This window comes from Choristoneura fumiferana, chromosome 24 (genome assembly GCF_025370935.1).
Source record: "Choristoneura fumiferana chromosome 24, NRCan_CFum_1, whole genome shotgun sequence".
Classification (NCBI taxonomy): domain Eukaryota; kingdom Metazoa; phylum Arthropoda; class Insecta; order Lepidoptera; family Tortricidae; genus Choristoneura; species Choristoneura fumiferana.
In genome coordinates, this window is record NC_133495.1 from 1196165 (window position 1) to 1218822 (window position 22658).

General features: G+C 40.1%; 2 protein-coding genes and 2 long non-coding RNA genes across 4 annotated transcripts in view; 2 read left to right on the forward strand and 2 right to left on the reverse strand.

Moving 5' to 3' along the window:
- Positions 1-225, forward strand: part of LOC141441894 (sodium- and chloride-dependent transporter XTRP3A-like) — a 26813-nt gene extending 26588 nt beyond the window's left edge. Inside the window, 1 exon segment of the mRNA XM_074106787.1 lies at positions 182-225. Coding sequence (XP_073962888.1) covers positions 182-225 — 44 coding nt within the window.
- Positions 226-1417: 1192 nt separating this feature from the next.
- On the reverse strand, positions 1418-6388 carry LOC141441635 (uncharacterized). The gene is made up of 3 exons (XR_012452827.1): positions 5785-6388; positions 4623-4699; positions 1418-2771 (listed from the first exon to the last, which is right to left on the reverse strand). It is a non-coding gene; the product is annotated as an uncharacterized lncRNA (long non-coding RNA).
- A 689-nt stretch (positions 6389-7077) lies between these two features.
- On the reverse strand, positions 7078-15648 carry LOC141441895 (sodium-dependent neutral amino acid transporter B(0)AT2-like). The gene is given in 10 exon segments (XM_074106788.1): positions 7078-7119; positions 7122-7286; positions 8420-8582; positions 9051-9210; positions 9776-9977; positions 10899-11052; positions 11771-12012; positions 12559-12669; positions 13754-13975; positions 15640-15648. Coding segments are annotated over 10 exon segments (1470 nt in total).
- An 837-nt stretch (positions 15649-16485) lies between these two features.
- Positions 16486-22628, forward strand: LOC141441506 (uncharacterized). Its single transcript, XR_012452806.1, has 2 exons — positions 16486-17657; positions 20373-22628. It is a non-coding gene; the product is annotated as an uncharacterized lncRNA (long non-coding RNA).
- The last annotated feature ends 30 nt before the right edge of the window (positions 22629-22658 follow it).

Here is a 22658-nt window from a genome sequence, read left to right on the forward strand (position 1 = left end):
CTAGGCTGCCCTAGACCTACAATAACATTGTACAATACATTATATAGGTCAGTCGTTTTATTTTACCTATCCTGTTGCAAGTTTTGATATCAAATGTCTTGAACATGCCTGACGGCCATTATTATTTTTATTGACATAGATTCCATTAACAAGTCAACACATATACATTTTTTGCGAGCAGTACCTAAGTATCCAAAATTTGAACCAGCCATTATTGAGAGTTAGAGTCTGGAACTCATTTAGAGCTTTATTGTATGGCATTCTAATTCGCTCAAAAGTCTCGGTCACATCTTAAGATATTCAAGGTCAAAAGTCAAGTCAGTTTTTTTTTTTCAAAAATCGCATTTCTATTGTTTTTTTTTAAGAGAGAGAAACATACACAATCGATACACAGAAAGAAAGAAAAGCATAATAAATATCGAATAGTATAAATTGGGCAAACACAGCCGCAGCGCGTTAGTGGATCCATTTTCAATAAAACACATTGAACATAAATTAAAATACATCTATGTAATTGTATCGTTTTCTTTTTATACTATATTATCTTTTTTGAAATAAAGGTGTATTCAATGCTTAAAACATAACACTACTCTAACGGATAGTAGTTCGCAAAGAAGATTTACAAAATTAACAAAGTTTTACAGCCTTATTCATAAAAAATCCTTAATTGAGTTTGATCGGTCTGTTACTTAGCAGACTGATTAAGCTTGTTAGACGGTTGTCAAGAAGTATGATCATAAACGCTTGCTAGCAGTCTGCTAGTTGTTGTTGTTTCTTTTAAAAAATATGGCTCTGTCATCGGAGGACAATTTTGCCAGTGTCTAGTAGTTTTTGCCGTTGTACGGTAAAAATTCGAGAAACGAAATATGAGAGGTAATGGTGGATGAACGATGACAGCGCGAAAGAGTCTGCTAGTTGTTGAGCCGCTGATAGACTGATTAGACTCGTTATGTTGGCACCTTGACAATCAAAGACAAAAATGGCCTAATCAATAATTAAAAAAAAAAAGTTACAGCAGTGACAGCAAATTTGCAGGAAAAAAATAAAAAGCGAGAAAGTTTGTTTCCGCCATTTCCGATCCGATGTTATGTGTGCAAAAGCCATAATTGTGTATAATCTTTTATTTTTCATACTTATTGTCTTACTTATTGCTTTTTAATGTTACAAATTTAGAGTGGGTTTTTTTTAATCTTTGCGTAACTTCACTTCAATAATATCTTCGGTATGGTTTTTTGCTCTTGTCCAAAGTCAGCTGTTCAACTTGTGGCGGCCATTTTAAAACTTAACAGGGATGTAACAAGAGGGGTTACGGTCCGCTAACTTTACAAGCCTTGATGACTGATTAGGAAACAGACGTTTATGCGCATTTTTTTAGCATAGGTTCAGGAGATTTCAAAATTGATAATTAGAGTTTAGTTCAACCATTTTGAAATATAGCGCGTCGAGCGCACATGACTAAGCATTCTCGTTTTCTCCTGATTCTTTATCCCGCGGGAATTCTGGGGAACCCTGAATGTATTTTTAAGCAATAATAAACTGCGTAGTTTCTGAGACGAGTTAAAAATGCCATAACAAAGGTTTGTACGTGTTTCCAGCTTTATATTTCCTTTTCAGAGGTTGACTCAATTAAATTGCTTATGCGCCTGAATTATTCGCGTACATACCACAGAATAGATAATAGTACAAGTAACAATACTGATTAGATAGATATGATAACTTAACATCAACATTCTAATTGCAGTGTCTAAGTAGGTAGGTAATTAATAAACTTCCTCCTTCATCAAATACAGACATTTGATTGCTGTTGGCGCGACTCTGTGTGCACAGTTCAACAATTTCTTGACTAGTAAAGTAACGACTTAGCTGTTAAACCATTGGCAACTCAGCCACCAAGGAATGCGGTGCTTTGCTCCACAAGGCAATGTCCGGACTTTTTTTTAAATCATAACTTGTAACGGCGTACCTATAAGTAGGTAACTCATATTATAGAATGGTGCGTACGAGATGGTGGCTGTGGTTGTGAGTCTGTGTGGTGGTGGAATCAGCAATAATCGGTGGGCCCTATAGCACTCAAACGCTCCACGTTGGATGGTACAGATAAAAAATACAGCGGAACTGATAACCTCCTTTTTTGATGTCGGTTAGGAAGGGATCGTTACCACCTCATAAATACAAACATTGCATTGCATCGCATCGCATAGCATTTTTTAGTGACACAAACATTAAAACTTACATCTAATATAATAAATTAGTAAAGGAAATTAGCATGTAAATAAAATACATGTGAATTCCAAAATAAGGGTCAGGTTAGACGGATGCACTCAAGTTATTTTATTTTGTTGGAATTTGATCTTGTTCTTTGTGTTGGAGCGTGAATAAATAAGTACCAAGAGTAGGTATGTTATTGGTATTTTTTAACCTTTACCCATCTGATGAGACTTTGTAAAGCTGCGTACGGACAGCGCGTACATTGGTACGCCGTAGTCACTACGAAATTCGAAAATCGAAGTTCGTTTCGTACCGTCCCTTTCACTCTCGTATTAAATAATACAAGCGTCAGCGGGACGCCAAGATACGAAGTTCGAATTTCGCACTTCGTAGTATTATAGGGCCTGAGTACATCCACCAGCCTAACAAGTGTATCACTCGACGACGTCCATGTGGAAGCTGGTCGGGCGGCCGGCCCTCATGGCGAGGCGGCCCCTCGTGCTGAGGACCTCTTCGTCGCTGCTGGACTCGAAGTCCCGAGGGTCGGCGTCTTCGGAGTCCGACTACAAAAAAAAATGTTTTTACAACCTTCTGTTAAACTTTCGATGTTCCTTTGCGTTTGTTAATGTAGGCAATGTATGGTAATTGGTAATCGAATGAGGGTTTCTGTGACAGAGGGCCTACTCCGAAATTCGGAAATCGAAGTTCGTATCGTACCGTAATGTCAGAGGGACAGAACGACACGAACTTCGATTTTCGAATTTCGGAGTAGCCCCGCAGCGGGGCTACTACGAAACTCGAAGTTCGTATCGTACCGTTCCTCTCGCTCTCGAATTTAATAGTATAAGTGTGAAAGGGATCGCACGACACGAACTTCGAGTTTCGAGTCTCGTAGTAGCCCAGCAGTATCGTGAGGTCCGTTCGACAACTTTGACAATTGCGTCACATTTGTCATAGGTAGTCATTCACGATAATTTTGTCAAAATCACGCATCTTCGTGCATGGCATAAATAACTATATGAGTAAATCGCAGCAAGTTTCATCATCATCATGTCAGCCGATAGACGTCCACCACTGGACGTAGGCCCTTCCCAAGGCTCTCCACTCAGGACCGGTCTTGTGCTTTCCGCATCGCGATCCCGCGATCTTAAACAGCAAGCAAGTATGCGGTTAAATAACTAAATGAGCTAATCGCAGAAAGCTGCGTACGAACAGCGCGTACATTGGTACGCGTAGTCGGTTCCGCGTGTGTTTACGCGTACATTGGATACGGGTACAGCGTACAGCTCCTGTGCGGACCGCCGCGAACCTAAATGGGAGCTTAATCGATCCATAGCGCTACGAGCTTACGAACTCCAGAGCTTTATCCATTTTTGCCGTCTAAATATCGCGTACCAGAACGAGTGCGTCCTCTTTGACGCGCGGCCAAAGACCACTGCCGGCGGCTCACCCGCAATTCGCGAGTCAGTTTATGCGGCACGCGTTCTCCAAGAGTGTACGCGTAGCTGCACGTACGGACATGGCGTTCCAGGACACGCGTAACCGACTATGCGTACCAATCTACGCGCTGTCCGTACGCAGCTTAAGACTATAACTTCAAACGGACCTCTCAATCGCCTGTCAAGAAACCTTATAAGTTGAAGTTGGAATTTAGTGCGGTTATGCAGGTTGGGTAGGGCGGATTCTGCAGAATAGCGTTCTATTCGCGCCTATACGCTCGTTTTTGGAAGTTCGTACAGCGGGGCTACTCTGAAATTCGAAAATCAAAGTTCGTGTCCCTCTGACACTTATACTATTTAATACGAGAGTGAGAGGGACGGTACGATACGTACTTCGATTTTGGAATTTCGTAGTAGGCTCTCAGGTGCGGTTTAGTTTTCTTCGAGTGTTGAACACGCAGGGATGAAGCGCACGCGCATGTTCGGTTTAGTCTAGCGTGCCGTACACGAAAATACTAAAACGCTAGTCTAAACCGCCCTTAAAATGCAAGTGCAGTCAATAAAAAATCCACTATTATTATTTTTTTACAAAAAATATATTGGTGGGGTAGTCCGGAACCCGGTGAAATTAATTGAAAATAAATTCTTAAGCATATGTGAAAATACAGTTGTTAATAATAATAATAAACTATTTATTTTGGGCAGCATGGCCCATGCTATAAATACCTTAAGTATACATATACCAACAAAATATGTATACCTAACTAATAAAGTAATAAAAAAAATATTAAAAACTATTTAGGTAATTAATTATTAAACATATCCTGTGTAAGAATAAGGTAAGTATAGATTAAGAAATAAATAAAAACAAAATTAGATCGTGTTATTGACCAAATTATCAGCTATATCCTGTGCAAAGGAACAAGTAAAGCATGCTTCAACAGGCAACAAGCACAAGCATACGTATCCACAAACATCTATTTGTTGGGGCGAGCGCGCGCGATGTTCGCCGAGACTCGCTTGCTGGGCCGCTCGTCGCCGCTGTCCGCGCCCTAAGGAGATCGACGATATTTACATACAGAACCTTATACCGAGCATTGAAAATAGTTTAAAGGGTAACACCGCAATTTCAGGCAACGTACTCCAAGAAAAGAACCACGAATAATGACTTTATTTGAACTCAACTGACTTGTAAGACAGTCATTATATTTCTTTTTGGTTTTAATGTTAGCCATTCCCCTTTCCCCTCTTTTCTAGATTCTCTGTGTCGCTTATCGAACCTGAAAGTCAGGGCAACCTTATTCACTCTTCAGTACCCTAAGTGTAAGTTTTCGGTTCTCAATTTCTATGGAAACACGAACATCGCAAACGTTCCGCTACACTAAGGGTACTGAAACTTACACTAAGGGTACAGTTCTTTCCTCAGTCACTCAGTCATTCATTCACGTCGTCTTTTGTTTTATAGCGACTAATTCGCTAAAAGGATAAAGTTCTATTTTCTTCGACATGTTTTTTTTTTGTATTTCATGGTCATGGATATTTGGAAAAATATTTCTTCTTAAGTCCCGAGGAAATACTAGAATCAGTACAGCAATTATAATTTAATTCACACTTGTAATCTGTTATGTTACTGTTTGTCACTATACTTACGAGTAGTCGCAGTCACAGCAGAAGTGGATAGCGGTTATGGGTTCAAAATGATTTACCTACACACGACTCTACTGCAAAAGAGTGTTCATCATTTTAAGCGCCAGAACCATACACTTCTGCTACTTGACTGTACAAATCAACGCACGTAAAAAGAGCTCCTGGCGATATACCTGCGCAGTGAGCGAAATACGGACCAAATTGGCGGCGGAGCAGTGGGGGACGCGGGAGGGGGCGTAGGAGCGCACGCGCGGCCGTCACGCCATTGGCTTGTTAGTTGACAGATGCGCAAACAATCCCCTCCACTAGCCACCCAGAGCTCTTTTTACGTGCGTTGACTTATACTTAATAGCGACATTGTCAGGGACTTTTCTTATGCTTTTTTTTTGGGTTGAGTCGCTTTAATTCCCAAAGACACTAGATCCTTGCTTTTATCATACTTTTATTTACTTGTTTTTAGTTTTAAAATTATTTTTCTTACGCTACTTACATCAAAGTCGCCGATGGTGAACCTCGTGGCGGCCTCAGCGAAGAGCTGCGCTGGTGGAGCTGACTCCGGCGACAACACCTATCACACTCGCAAGCTAACACACGCACTGGCAACACTCGACGCGACTGTCATGCGACTGTCGCGTTCAGGCCCTACTACGAAGTGCAAAATTCGAACTTAATATCTTGCCGTCCCGCACTCGCTTATATTATTTAATACGAGAGTGAGAGCGACGGTATGATACGAACTTCGATTTTTAAATTTCGTAGTAGCCTCCCAGAGGTATTGTCTAATGCGCTGACGTTCACGATAGCATTCACCATCCTTTTCTACCCTCGTTTTAAACCACGTGACAGAAAAAAGTGGTGAAAACGATTGATTCCAAGTGCGTTAGACAATAAAAGTGATTTTCCACCGGCGAGGCGAGAGGAGACGAGGCGAGACGAGAATTAAAATTTGTATGGCGGCGCCCGCGGCGGCTCGCGGCGGGCGCGCGAGAATACATACAAATTTCAATTCTCGTCTCGTCTTGACTCGCCGGTGGAAAGTCACCATAAGGCCTGAACAACCGGCTGGAAACGTCTAAACTATAGGATTTCAAATAAAATTTTATTTAAAGTCCAAGATTTCCACAGACCATAGAGCATAGATACTTAAGTCTTTGATTGGATCTTGTATAGTTTTGAAGCTCCCAGTACATTTTATTATTTACATTAGCAACAACAAAACAGTTTTACTTTTTATTTACTTAGCATTTATAATAAGTTAGTGGTATTAGCATATATGAAGGATTAGAATTTTATTTACGAGGGATAATAGATGTTGGTCCTTCGAGCCATGTGATGTTTTGCTTGCTTCGTAGTTTCACCCCTGCTTCCTTTCATTGCTAGCATGTCGTAGTACTTGTAACCCCTGCTTCCTTTCATGGAACTAGAGGAACTTATTTTGTAGAAAGAGTACTTAAATGTTAAAATAAGAGGAACAAAATTTGAGTTTAAAAATACCGCTTGTGGTCTTTTTGCTTTAAAATTTAGAGCTCGTTCCTATTAAGTTCTGCAACAAAATCGTACAAAAGGCACACCAAACTTTTAAGACCATTCCATACCGCCCCTACTCACATCTTGCTCTCATTCCTTAGTGGACACAGTGGTCTCGACCTGCGGATGGAGCCCTGTATGTCCACGTCGAAGGCGAGGCACTTATATCGCCTAAGCAGCACTAAAATGGGCAGCACTCCGGCCAGGATCATGCAGAGGGCTCGAAAGCACCCATTCCATCCCCACCACCCCCTACTCACAGTTCGTGGTCGCTCATCATCTCCTTAGTGGACACAATGGGTTCTCGATCCTGCGGATGGAGCCCTGATGGATGTCCACGTCGAAGGCGAGGCACTGGAAGCGCCTCAGCAGCAGCACCACTGGGATGGGCAGCACTCCTACCAGGATCATGCAGAGGGCTATGAGCAGCACCCAGTCTGGATACGGGGTCTTGACTACGCGACCCTGGGAATAATATAAGTCAGTAACTTGTGGTTTTTCCTTGCTATGGCTACATCTACCGGTGGAGAAGAAAGGAAAAAAAACCACATATCTCTATCAGGGGGATACAGCGGTAGGGATAGGTGAAACAGGGGATAATACGGCTGTAATAATATCCCTTAAAAAAGTAGGTTAATATTATTCTTCAGTATGGGCACGGGGGCGCTGGCAAAAAGCGAAGGAGTTAAACCCACACATAGTTTTTAGGAATTATAACTCTGGTGTACTTATTGTACTGATGACGCAAGACCGGCAGTTTGACCGTTTCGTGTCTTTTGCTTTTATTGTTTTTTTGTATCACGTTATCATCCATACTAATATTATAAATGCGAAGGTGTGTTTGTATGTTTGTCCGTCTTTCACGCCGTAACGGAGCTACGGATCGACGTGATTTTTGGCATAGAAATAGTTAATGGGCCAGAGAGTGACATAGGCTACTTTTTATCCCGGGAAAATGCACAGTTCCCGAGGGAACATCACGCGATAACCGAATACCACGCGGGCCGAGCCGCGGGCAAAAGCTAGTTAATAAATATTTCTAATCTGTCTAATATTTCTAATCAGTCCTCCTCTGTTCCTTCTCTTTGAATGTGGATATATCTACCAAGCAAGTGGAGTACCTAGGGTAACTAGGGCACGTACCAAACTATACGCCATCACATCATACTTCATTTGTAGGTGCACTGTAAGTCTGTAATCCAGCAAATTGACAGCGAAATTGGCCTGTTGATGACCACGATAAATGCTAGGGATGTAACGATGTGGTTTTATCGGAACCGAAAGCGGAACCAGATATTTTCAATTTAGTTCAACGGAACTAGGAACTGAATCGAAACCTAAAACGGAACCGGAATCAGAATCGGAGTCTGAGTGCAAGCGGGGCGATGAGCGAATGACTGGTATAAACCTGTTTGTTTTTGATGTATGCCGCTCATGTCCCGCCGCCGCGCTAAGCATTGACATCCGATATAACTTCCGTTTCAAAAGTAACGGAACCGGAGCCGAAACGGATGTTGATCAAACCTAATTTCCGAGTTAATGGACACGGAACCGGAGCTTCGTAACATGGGAGGATATTGTTAATACTAGTCGCTTACCTCCTCAGCATTCCAGGCGCTGTAAGTGGGTGGCTTGATGACCATGAAGACGAGCGAGGACAGCAGGATGCAGGTCACGATGAAGGGCCCGATGTAGCGCCACGTCAGCTGCCAGTACAGCCCCGGCCGGTAGCCCGTCATCTCGTAGATATCGTTGGTAAATCTGGGGCGAGCATACCGCGTAAGTACTTAAGTTTCGGCTACGACTGTTACGCTGCCCTTCCAACAGAGAAGCGTTGCGAGTCACGTGTCTGTCATAAATCGTTTACCGATCCTCGTAACGTAGTTTGTTTGAAAATGCAAGGAAAGTCAACAAGAAAAGCTTGTATTATGTAAAGTATCAAACATTATTTTTCTACCGTAGCTTATTCAATATTTTTCAAACGGATTTTTCTGATGCCATTCTCACTCTCTTTGAGTAAATTGTGTCCGTAAAATGTGAAATGTTAAAATTATAATCGCAGGATCTATTTTTGTACAAATCTATGGACTTAAAAAGGCACATTTAGGTAAACCACCTTAAGCACGACCTGCAAGACAACCCTGTCTCAGTAAGCCACCATTGTTTTTATCAAATAAGCCTCTGGCACGTTTATTGTGAAAAGGCTCTACTGCAAAGAGAAAGACTAACTTCTCATGTCCATAGATGTAGACGACGGAGACCATTTCCAGCAGCGCCACGACAACCAGCCCGATGGTGCCGGCGAATGAGTCGAACATCTTGAGCCAGTACTCGCCCGCACCCGTCGTGAAGATCAGACCAGTTGTGAAGCAGAACAGGCACACAGCGCCTGCACACACCCATAAAATACCTCCTTTACCGATGTAACTCATGCAACGCATATTTATTTATTTAGGCACTTTTTTGTGTCCGTTGTGCGGTCTGAGATGCCGCTCTCGCATAAGCTTGTTCAGCCATCAGAGAAACTGCCACTGATACAATGCCTAGGTAAATCATCATCACAGATGCAAAGGCCGTTGATGAGGACCCTGTTTGATAGAGAGATACCTATGGTTTCCGGATTGGATTAAGTCTAGTACCTAATGTTGGATTGAAAATACGTCAAGATCATTTTGGTAGCAAATGCGTCATGTGTTTATAAAAAACCGTGGTAGCCTACTGCTTTGCAGCTTGGCCTATGGGATATTCAATTATTACAAGCTATACGGTGAAGGAAAATATGGTGAGAAATGTTGCACAAAAAACAAAGCAATTGAATGGTGTACGTAAAGTTTCTTATCTGTACTCCCACGTGAGAAGAGCAGCCCAAGCCCTCTTATACTAAGAAGATGCCTGTACCCGGAAGTGGGAAGTGCATAGGCTAGAAACAACGTCATCACCTATTGATAACCCACCTGTAATAATTGGCTTGCTGATCCTCTTGAAGAACTCAATATCGAATATGGTGCAAAGCATGCCCTCCATGATGCCAATCTGGCTGCCGAGTCCCAACGACAGTAGCATCAGGAAGAATATGATGGACCAGAATGGTGCAAAGGGCAGTTCCACAATGGCTTGAGTGAACACTATGAAGGCCAGGCCTGTGCCTTCTGCCGCCTGGAAAAAAGAAGTTAGTTTGGAAATACAGTCGAAAGTGTTCAGCTACCTTTCGTTCTTTGTGTCTTTGCATTTGAAGATATTGTTTAATTGGGGCAATCGAAACGTGGAAAAGGTAGATGAGATTTTTTCCACGAAGAGTTCGTTCGCGAGAGGTAGAGCGGTCTTCATTCGCGGATTGAAACTTGAAACTGACAGCTATTACATGAACCCTTAAGGGGTTTTCAATAGTGGCTCGTAATTTTCCACTCACTTACTTGTACCACTTGTTTATATAAAATAACAAAAAAAATTGAGGTGCTATTTATTAACAGTTGTAGGTACTCAACGCTTTTAAAAAGCTGCAAAACTGACAATGGTCATAGTTAAAGTACATAATTGGATGTTTAAAGGGCATTATTGGAATACTCCAGATGTATAGACTTTTTTTGACTAACTGGTTTGTCATTTTTTCCACTTTACCTCGGAGATTATAACTCGAATTTCCAATAGACGCGAAGTTGTCACACAGTTGTGTTCACAGGTGGTAGGACCTTGTGCATGGTCCGCCCGGATTGCTACCACCATCTTGCTCGCTAATCCTGCTGTGAAGCAGCAGTGCTTGCACTGTTGTGTTTCGGCGTGGAGAGTAAGACAGCCGGTGCAATTACTGGCACATGTGAGGTATCCCATCTAAGGCCTCTAGGTTGGCAACGCATCTTCAATACCCCTGGTGTTGCTGATGTTTATGGGCGGTGATGATCTCTTACCATCAGGAGACCCACATGCTCGTTTGCCATCCAGTCGAATAAAAAAAAAAAGAAAAAGAAAGTTGTTGACGAAACTGTCATAATAGGTACTGACGGTATTAGTCGGTGGTCATGCGGGAACATCTACTTGATGAAAAGCACTAGACTCAGGACTGAACCCTGAGCTGCCTACCTCATTCAGCTGCTTGCCCATACTGCAGTCGGAGAGATTGAGGTTGGTGGTGATGTTGTTCTTGACGAGACTGTCGTAATGTTCACGGTAGTATTCAGTCGTCGTGTTCGGTAAGAAACCATCCACGTGGTGTGCTGCTAGAATCTCGATGGAGCTGAAATGATAGGGTCCAGGTTAATAATGCTGGATAAAATTAAACAGAAAATATTAATAAGTACTTCATGCTTACAAGTTAACTCGAGGTGAAAATATGTCTAAAGTGATTAACCGTGAGCCCGACAATAAAACTGTCATTGATCAAGAAAGTGGTTTAGCATTTTTGATCTAGCTAGGTTTTAGGTATTTTTGATACTTAGACCAACAGTGACTCTTCTATGAAATTTTACAGTTTCTTTTATATTAGGAAGGTGTCTAAGTTCTTACTTTAGCCTAACTTCATTATTTTCAACATGGTTGTAAATTTTACGTGCCTATTATACCTACACATAATCTAATTTCGTACCTAAATTACGCCGCACCAAAAGGTCGGGTGATTATTACTTGGCAAAATATTTGTTTACTTGAGGAAATTTCCCGGTTTGGAAAAGTCGTAGATCCAGCGCTGGTATACATTAGGTATATTCAAGGTCAGAGTGAAATGGCTGATATTGAACTATAGTAAAAGGCGTTAAAATAAGACCAGTGGCGTAGGAGTAATATTTTCGTAAGGCAAATGTGAAATGACGATGATGAAGTGGAGAGTAGCGTGGGTTAAGTACCTATGTCATACCTACACCAAACATCGCAAAGATTGTGTGTACTGTAAGTACACTATATATTTGTCATCACTGTCGTCATGTTTTTTTTATGAAAGATGAAATTTATAAAATTACCTGGTGATACATTTCTCAGCCATGGTCCACGCCTTGAACCCGAGGATGCTGAAGATGACCACGGAAGCGTAGATAGCGGTGAGCGCATTGCACACAGACACTAGAAGCACGTCGCGCACACAGTTGTTGTCGGGAGGATTGTAGGAGCCGAATGCGATGAGCGACCCGAACGCCAGCCCGAACGAGTAGAAGACTTGCGTGGCTGCGTCCAGCCACACCGTGGGGAGGAGGAGCATCTCCAACTGTAATAATTATTTTTACAAGCTTTTATTTAACTTGCAATGTACTCGTATGTATGCCTGTCGTATGTATCTACACGTATGTGAGGGTCAAATCTTGCAAGTTTCATTTGACCCACTTCCAGTGGTCGGATTGACTTGATATTTGGCATACTTATATAAATCTGGTGACAATACAATAATCTGGTAGTGACATACTGGTGGTTCAGCCAGAATCGTCTCCACAGGACGGAACTCCTCAACGGTTAATGGCATCAACTTGAAAGGTACGGAAATAAGATATTAAAAAGTCTTCTACAATTCACTTTGACTAGGTAACATTGTAGATATTTTTGTACAAATAAAAAAATGCATAAGTATGCTTTAATAGTCTCTAATTTACTTTATTTATTTAAAGGAGATGGCGGGACGACTTGGACGCATTGCAAATAGAGTGGCAGGAGCTTGCTCTCGATCGCGATAGAGACGAATGACGGAAAAAAGGGGAGGCCTTTGCCCAGCATGCAGCAGTGACAATTAGGGCTAAATAAAAATAAAACTCCAATTTACCTTCGGCTTATACATGTGGATGATGCCGTCAGCAGAGCCAGGCAGCGTGATGCCTCTCACGAAAAATATGGTTAGCACCACGTACGGGAACAGAGACGTGAAGTACACCACCTAGAAAAATTTAATTTTAACCATCAGCTAGAGACGTTTCTGTAAACTCTTTATTGTACTTTCTTAGGATGTAACAGATTACTAAATAAATTGTACCTACTTATATACAGGGTGATATCGGGATCGTGGAGCAAAGAATGAGCATCAAACATGCTTTTATCAAATGATCACAATAGGATAGGACTAAGGTATTATATGCCTTAGTTTGCTTTTTTCAGCAAAAAAAAAAACTGGAATAAATGGAGATTATGGACCCTATCAATCTTTACATGTTGATTGACTTTGACTTAATGTGACATTATTAATTATTAGTATTCTATTGGTATTCTAGCAAAGACGGTTAGTTTTCAAAAAGGTTGGAGATTAAAAAGTAGGGTGACCATCATTGTAAGCTAAAAAAATTTTAACATTAAAATAAATGAATACCCGTAAGACATCAGTGTTTAAATTAAAGCATAAAAAGTTCACATCGCAATCATTTACTGAGTCAAAAAATAATATTTGGAATCACGACCCCGAAATCATCCTGCGAATTTGAATTGTATTTTTTAAATACTTAGACAGGTAGTTCGTTTTTGATTTTGTGCCCTGCCTGCCCCAGCCTTAGTTACGCCATTTCATACTTATCAATAACCAGAACGTAAATAATCCCCTCAGCGATGCGATATGTACAGTCAGCAGCAGAACTAAGTCGTTGTGGCACCTAAAATGGCCTAAACACTCTCTTATTACCTTGGTAGTAGCGCCCGAGTACTGCCTTTTCGCAACGTAACGTTTGGCAACCTGTTTCATTTCGCAACTTTTCATTTCGCAAACTCTAAAACTGTAAATATTTCAGGATTTATTTCAGGGCCATCGTGTAGAACCCTTTAGGTTAGGTAAGGTTAGCTTTATAAAAATCCTGAAATATTTACAGTTTCAGAAATATTAAACAGTTGAGAAATGAAAAGTTGCGAAATGAAACAGGTTGCCAAACGTTATTCGCCGAAACATTAGTAAACCAGTAGCGCCATGTGTAGATCATTGCACTGATAGAGCACTGTACCGCTCATCCCCTTCTGCTGCTCACTGTACTAATACCAACCTTCCCACTGCTCTGGATCCCCTTCATGACAATAAAGAAGACCACGATCCAAGCCAGCAGGAGACACAGTACGATCCACCAGCGCGGCGCCCCGGGCTCGTCGATACTCGGCGACGCATCCAACGCCTCCCGGTACCAGAAGTAGGCGGTTGCTGACGCTTTGGTGCATTCTATTTGAGCTGTGCTGTTGTCTGAAGGACAGGAGGCCCAGGGGAGAGTGATCTGCAACAAGGAAGATTAAAACTGGTGGGATCTCCTACGCAAAGAATATAAGTAGGTACAGAAAGTAGCAATAAATGTAATTTAGATATTTACTTACATTGTTTTTTATAAGCAATAAATATACTAGAAGAATAGCTAAGTGCACTGAAGTGGGCAACGTAGGTAATTATTTGATATCGTTATCAACATAGTAATTATTAAACAACGAGCTTTGTTAATATACAACGAATGATTTGTTTCTATTTGTGTTTGAATCTATTAGCTCTGTTAGTAAGTTTTGCTCAGAGGAAAGAATATTTAGATATTTATATAGGTATAGGTCGGTAGGTAAGGTACCTACTTATAAAAAGAAATTGTCGAATGTATTGTACCTACTTGTAATCGCAACACCTCATAACGGCTGTACTTATTAGATTAATTCTTTTTCTGCTGTGTTTATAACTATACCTAGTGCCATCCACGAAGACGCGTGATTTTGTCAAAATTAGACATTAATGACATTGTAATAAGAACCACGGCACGCGTCATCGTGAATAACTCTACCTATATCAGAATAATACATTGTGAGTTAAGGGCAGTAAATATTTCGAACGAGAGGCTATTAGAAGCCCGAATTCAAAGAGCTTTAATGAGTCGATTTCCGCAATTCCAGTACCACCCATGCGACATACAATGTTTTTCATCATGTGAGAAAATTGTATTTGTGTGACTAAAATATCATTTTTACAAAAACTGGCCATACCACTGGCGCTGTTCAGGTATGGGCTAATTGAAAAAAAATAACTAACTTAACTATGTATCTTCTTTTACGCTCTTACTCTTTCTTGTAGGTATATTGTCTACGGCCACATCCGGGACAATTTTAAACCGTCTTTAGCTTTACGTTTGATTTTCCGGTCTCTCATCAAGCAAGCGTAGTAAAATTATAGCAAACAAACAAGATATATTTTTGGACTATCCAATATCTCGAATGATTGGTGCGTAAACGTTTGAACATGCGAATGGGCTGCAACGAATTTAGATACGAACTGGAATCATTGAGCAGGATCAATCCTACGGCGGAGTTGAATAAATCTCGTACGTTTTGTGTCTAAAACTAGCATGCATCACTAACCTTGTGATGTTTTCATACGAATAAATTCAAGATTATTTTGTATATCAGGGTTTCTCAAACTTATGGCTCCACGTACCCCTGTTAAAGTTTCTAGACGACAGCGAACCCCTACCCCCCCCCCCCCTAACGAAAGTAATAAAACTGGCTTTTATTTCAATCATCACGATAATATAATGTATATTATTTATTTCAATAAAAGGTAACAAATATAGGTAAGAATCGTCTTGTCAACGAAAATAGGTACAAACTGAAACAAATATTAAAGAAATAAGTAACAAATTTGGAGTTGAAAAAAAATACATAAAGACTCAAAAACAAATCTTAATCATCCTGCCAGTCTTGCAGCCACCATCACGTAAACCTTGTCGCGAACCCCCTCCGTCGAATAGCGAACCCCTAGGGGTTCGCGTACCCCACTTTGAGAAACCCTGTTGTATATCAAAGAATATTAAGGATCAATTACACTAGGCTCAAAACATGCTGATACACCATAAACGCGGTGACGTGACTCATTGCGTCACGTTTTTATTCCGTGCCGCCTCAGACGTACCGCCCACATCGCTCTACAAAAAACTGGCTAAGAGCGTATCGTACACGCTTAGGATAGGGTTCCGAAGCGATTACGCAAAAATCAAATAATATTTTACTAAGGATTTCGTATTGTGTACTGAATCTTCCAAGTTTATAGGTATATTTTATACCTTAGGCTGCTATTTACTCTTAAACTACTAATAATTCTCAAGCAATCTTAGCCGCTATAATTTTCGATGTAAATTTGATATATTTACTACCATTCTGATTTTTTTCAAATTTTTCCACCCAACGGTTTAGATTTTAGAGGGGGGGGGACGCTCGATTTCAATGAAAATTTGCACTTTAAAGTTGAATATTTCGCAAACAGATCATTGAATAGAAAAATTGTCTTAGCAACCCCCCAATGGTTTTTAAAGACCTATCCAACGATACCCCACAATATAGGGTAAGTCGAGAAAAACAAATCACCCCCACTTTACGTCTATGAGAGCTACCCTAAAAAAAATTTTTCGCCCTTCAAGTGGAAGTACACGTGGGCTGAAGGTTAACCTCTTCACGGCCACAAAACAAACTGAAGTGACGTGTTCTGTAAACCATAGAAAAACCAGCGACAAATCAACTTGATTTTTAATTTCATTGCAGAAGGATTAATTTTGAGTTGAATGTTGGTCATGTGTATATAGATGACCGTGGCGTGTGAGGGAGGCATTCCATTGGCTGTCACGTTCCTACATAGGTACTCTGTCAGCGACATGTGACGTGAACGGAACGTGTGAATGGTTACGAAAGTGCTACAACACTTGATCCTCCCCACAATACCTAGCAAGGGACGTAAAATATTACTTACAACGTAGCACTTAAGGGGGTTGCTCTTCCATACAAACCTACGGACACCCCGCATAGCTTCCACGGACATGTTTTCTTAGAGGATTTTTTGAGAATAGTAAATTATGGATATGCTCTTCAAGCAAAATCCAAAAAAAAGTAACTTTATTGCATCAAAAGTGCAGCGTGATGCAGTAAATTTTGATGCATTTTACCATTGTATGAGTACAACTGACAGTGTTCGCAGCGAGCATGTAGTGACATCTTATATGGGTGCGTGAGTCAATGTCACAAAATCAAACTATTGTAAATAGGTATCGACTATTTCGTGTGGTCACGTGACCATCACCTTTGGCTCAGATAATACGACAACTAAATGAAGAAAGCATTAGATCACTGAGAGATCAAGTTCAAGTTTCTGAGTCTAGTATCTACTTTTTTTGTTTTTAAATCTGTTATTTTCGTAAGTTGAAACGCCTAAACTATTATTTCTGATTAATGCAAGGACGCAAACTGTAAGTACGACGAAAAATAGGTAAGTTACTTTTAAAATTGTCATTTAAAATAATAATTATTTAAGTAACAGACCCAGTCCTCGGCAAAAATTATAACATTGCATACTTTACATACATTATAATGCGGTGCTTCGATCTAGGACAAGTGGTTTAAATTCAACTTACAAATTCTGAACAGATATTAGTTATTTACTCTTACGTAGACAGTAGCGCCACTAATTTAAATAAAGCATATTTATTCTCACAATAAAAGGTGCTAGGTGTAATCACTAAACTAATTAGTTAAAAAATAAGGTCTACATTCAACATACATTGCATGTGTATGTATGAATATCAAGTTTTACAGTGAGGCTCAAATAAATTCCTACATATCACGGCATTTTTACGGCCGCTAAATCTAGGCTCGGTGAATAAAAAGGTTTTCACAATCGAAGTAGTTTTCGTACCTTTTTTATTATTATAACTGGCTAGATAAGTAAAATTTAAACGTCATTATAATACATTTTTGTCACAACGTCAAGTCAATGAGATTGATATTCAAAAGCAATTATGTTTGAATAATTATGGTTTGAACACAAATCAAGAAGTCAAAAAGTTGGCGGACGAGAGGAAATTAGCAAGAGTGCAACTCTTAAACTATTTATGTATGTACGATTCGATGATGAAAAGAATACCTATGTAATTGGATACACGGGTATGTTTATTTTATCATTTTTGTCAGAAACATTAATATTTGTTACAAGAACACCAGAGGCAGGGCTGTAAGAATTTAATTCCTACTGGGTGGCCAAAGTATGGCTTATCGTGTGTACCAAACTTGTGGTCTGCAGCAACCTACTACGAAAACATGCCAAATTTCCCTAACTCTTAGTTGCGTCGTGAACATTTTCACTCCATAGAAGTAAGTCGCTTCCCACCGTCTGTCTGCATATGTACGAGTATGTACTGTATGTACTCTATTATGAAGTGATTCAAGATTTTTTATTTTATTTATAAGTGTGAGAAACGGCAGGGGTTATGGTTTTGGAGCGTATGTATGGTCATTTCTTTCGCACGCTATGCAACAAGGCCTTGATGCATCTTAGCAAACAACAAGACAAGAGCAGAGACAAGAAAATAAGTCTTTGTTAGGAGTGACACAGGTTGTTAATTTTATGCGTATGTTAGTCTGTCTGTGTATCTTTCCGTCGGCCCATCCGTCCGTCCGTCTGTCGATCCGTCCATCTGTCTGTCCGTCTTTCTGTCTGTCTGTGTTTCGAAGTGAACACTACATCATTATTGTCCAGTGATGACATATGGATCCGAGACGTGGTGCTTTACTTTAGGCCTTATAAATAGGCTCAGAGTTGCTCAGCGAGCTATGGAGAGAGCTATGCTTGGGGTTTCTCTACGGGACCGAATCAGAAATGAGGAGATACGTAGAAGAACAAGGGTCACCGACATAGCCAAGCGAATCAGCTCGTTGAAGTGGCAATGGGCGGGCTATATAGCACGGAGAGCGGATGGCCGTTGGGGCCGAAAAGTTCTCGAGTGGAGGCCGCGGATCGGCAAGCGCAGCGTAGGACGTCCACCAACAAGATGGACGGATGACCTGGTTAAAGCCGCAGGTTCGCGGTGGATGCAGGCTGCTGCCAGTTGAAGCAACTGGAGGTCTGTGGGTGAGGCCTATGTCCAACAGTGGACGTCCTACGGCTGAGATGATGATGATGATGATGGTGAATAAAGTTGTACCAACTGTACTTTAGTCGAAAATTTTACTATGACCTTTAAAATTTATAAGTATTTTATTGATAATTAGAAGCAGAGTCTTGAGAAATAGCTCATGTTAGGAGATAAAGAGATCAGAAGAGGTATCGTTAGATTTGTCTCTGTTAGGAGTGACACAGGTTGTTAATTTTATGCGTATGTGAGTCTGTCTGTGTACCTTTCCGTCGGCTCATCCGTCCGTCCGTCTGTTGATCTGTCCATCTGTCTGTCCGTCTGTCTGTCTGTCTGTGTTTCGAAGTGAACATTACATCATTGTCCTATTTTTTTAATTATTGTTTACCAACGCACACACCAAACCTTTTATCCTAAAAAGCTGAAATTTAAGATAAGGAAAAAATGGGATTTATTATGTAGGTACCTACATAAAATTCTACTGGTTCGTAACTATTATTTAGTTTTTAGGGTTCCGTACCTAAAAAGTGCCAACGGAACCCTATTTCTGAGACTCCGCTGTCTGTCTGTCTGTCTGTCCGTCCGTCTGTCACAGGGCTCTATCTCTTGAGTCGTAATAGTTAGACACTTTAAATTTTTACAGATTATGTATTACTGTGGCCGCTATAACAACAAATACTCAAACCAGAATAAAACAAATATTTAAGTTTTTTTTTTGCTAATGTCTAATGTTGTATAGATAATGGTACGGAACACTTCGTGCGCGAATCCGACTCGCACTTGGCCAGTTTATTTTAAATACCCAGGGTATTCAATGTTATATATTTAATTTTACAACTCTATCTCCATATCACTAATCTCTGTAAATTTTACATGCAGGCAGAAAGGAATAGCAAAAATCTAAATTCAATATCAGGATATTTTGAAAAAGATAAGTATTGTTCACAAACCGATCTTAATGACGATGATGATGATGATGATGGTCGTATGTCATCGCTGCCGAATTCTAACTTTATTCAATGAAAGACATGGAGAAACTTTGTCACAAAGACATAGTTCAGATAATTTGATATTACGCTGTCCGTCCGTCTATTTCTATAGGATTACTTAAAACTGAAGCAAACTGAAGTGGCAGTGGGCCGGCCATATCAGCCGAAGAACCGATAACTGCTAAGGTAAACGAGTAAAAGCCTAGCGTGGCGAGGGACGCCCTCAGACTAGGTGGAGCGATGATCTTCACTGGGTAGCTGACAGTAACTGGATGAGAGTGGCCGAGGGTCGTGCTCAGTGGCGTGCAATTGGAGACGCCTATGTCCAGTAGTGGGCTAAGATAGGCCGATGATGATGATGATGATGATGATGACTTAAAATAAGACAATAATCCCACTCATATTATAAATGCGAAAGTTTGTTAGTCTGTTTGTTTAATTCTTTATTACCTTTTCACGTCTAATTCGTTGAACCGATTAGGATGAAATTTGGGATACAGATAGTTTGAGTCCCGTAGAAAAACATAGGGTAGTTTTTTTTAATCGCAATATTCCCGCGGAATAGCTATAAACGAATTCTACGCTGACAGAGTTGCGTGCAACAGTATGTAGGTACATTAGGGGATTTACCTACTGATAGTCTGATTTACGTCCATATGCTGTAACTAAAAAGCATCGGTCACTTTATTCGTACACCTAGGTATCTTATAGTCTGTCTGCTAATACTATTTCTGTATTTATTAATACACAATTCCTTTCAGATTCAATGCTAACTAACTGCATATAACTTTGCCTGGAATCATTATATTGCTGAAGTAGCCTAGGTGCTGTCATGCAATATTCAAGGTGAAGAAAAGAAGAAACGTTGAATGTTGATATGCAAGAAATTAAGGAATATCTGACTGATTAACTATGTTTGATTTATTTATTAACGCTGTGTTATAAAGTTTGTTCTAAATAAATATGATGTACACAACGAAATAAAGTCTTCGTAGGCATCTTTCTTTTAGCGTTCCGTGGGTGGAAATTTTAGTGGAGCTTCTAAAAACAAGAATACCAACAGGTATGTAGTTTTTATTTTTTGACCATCAGTGGTGTAGCGGTATAGCAAGCGGTACGGATTACCGAGGACCTGGGTTCGATTCCCAGTGATGGTCTTATTTTTCTGTTTTTTCTGTGCATCTTTATTTCAGTTTGTATTTTCAATTTAGGTTTTACGGGATGACCGTAAAAGTAAAAATTTGGAATTGAAATAAAAAATACAAAAAGATTCCAAAAAACCAATCTTAAGTTTTTATTTGTCGAATGAAACTACAGTAATATCAGATGATGAGATAATAGGGGTACATATATATAAAGTACTATAAAACCGTACAACTTTGACCTTTGAGATAACTTTGCCCAAGTTGTCATTTTTTAAAATATCTGAAATAAAACAAAATTGACTGATTTGTGACCACTTTGTGACATGCACATTTCTAAATCATTTTTGTATATTTTTTTCCCTGTTGTCACGAATAAATCTTTTCTTTTCCCTTTATATCGGAATATTTCTTTATTCCTGACGGGAGTTGCTTCTCCTTTTTAGGGTTCCGTACCCAAAGGGTGCCAACGGGACCCTATTGCTGAGATTCTGCTGTCTGTCTGTGTGTTTGTCTGTCTGTCTTCTACTGGTTCGTAACTATTATTTAGTTTTTATAGTTAGGCCAACGGGACCCTATTGCTGAGACTCTGCTGTCTGTCTGTCTGTCTGTCCATCCGTCTGTCACAGGGCTTTATCTCTTGAGCTGTAATAGCTACCCGTGTGATGGGTTAGAATTAGACCTCTCCATTTCTTCCGTGGATGTCGTAAGAGGCGACTGAGGACCGTAGGCCATAGGCTAGCAACCTATCACTATTGTACCGTTTTTGTCAAACTTAAAACCTAAAATTGCTAAAAGTGGCTCCGAAGCTGTAACGTTTCGTGTGCTTTGCCTACCCCATTTAGGCATACATGTTTGTGTGTACTAGACACTTGAAATGTTGACAGATTATGTAGGTATTACTGTGGCCTCCATAACAACAAATACTAATAATAAAGTAAGTAAAATTAAAAAATAAATGGAGTTGTCATACAAGAAACGTGTTTTTTCCCAGCGTTTTTTGGTTACTAGGCGTTGCTAAAACTTATTTAGGACTATTGCATGGTAGGTGCACGCGGCTATTAGCTAGTTTTATAAGATCTCCGCTTACAAATTGTATCTTTCGCGTCACTGCTTTCATTATAGTGGCATCATAATAATGTTTGATTTTGAGTTTGCATTACATTATAGGCACTAAGTAAGTATAGAAGTTAGGTTGGTCAAAACTGTCTTATTGGCTGTACATTTATTTTCATCCAATCTAGTGTCCCAAATTTCAAATTTGACAATTTTCAAAATCACTCAATATGCTTGACTGAAATGTTTTGAATGAAATCTGGGCCATATTGTCCGAAATAAAGGTCTTTACTTATTATTGTAATAGCTGGTTCAGATTTTCGATCACGAACCCATCTGGACCCGGTCATTTGAAAGGCATGGGACCACAGCCAACATATCTAATATAGATGAGATGAGCAGAATTTTGGAGGTCTATCCCCTAATACACTATTAGGATGTGCTAGCGGACAGGCCTCTACAGTTGTCAGATCCGAACAGTAATTCACATGGAGTGGGCTATGGCGTTATAGGATGCCGCATACAGCATTACCGAGATATGGAGTGAGATAACGGATACCTACCATTCCAATTTTTCCAATATCATATAAATTGTACTTTTAGTAGACGATGACATGCCGTTCACTAAATGGGCCGCTCAAACTATTGACCCCCCGGAACAACGAGGTGTAGTATAATATAATGCTTCAAAAATGTGTTTCACATACTTTTATTCTGACCTAGAAAGACTTGTAATAGTATGTGATATTTTTGATTGGTTCGATTGTATCTATCTTGTCTTGAGTGGATAGAGATTAACGAAATAAATACTTGAATAATTGAGTGGTTTCGGTGTTACCAGGTTCCTTG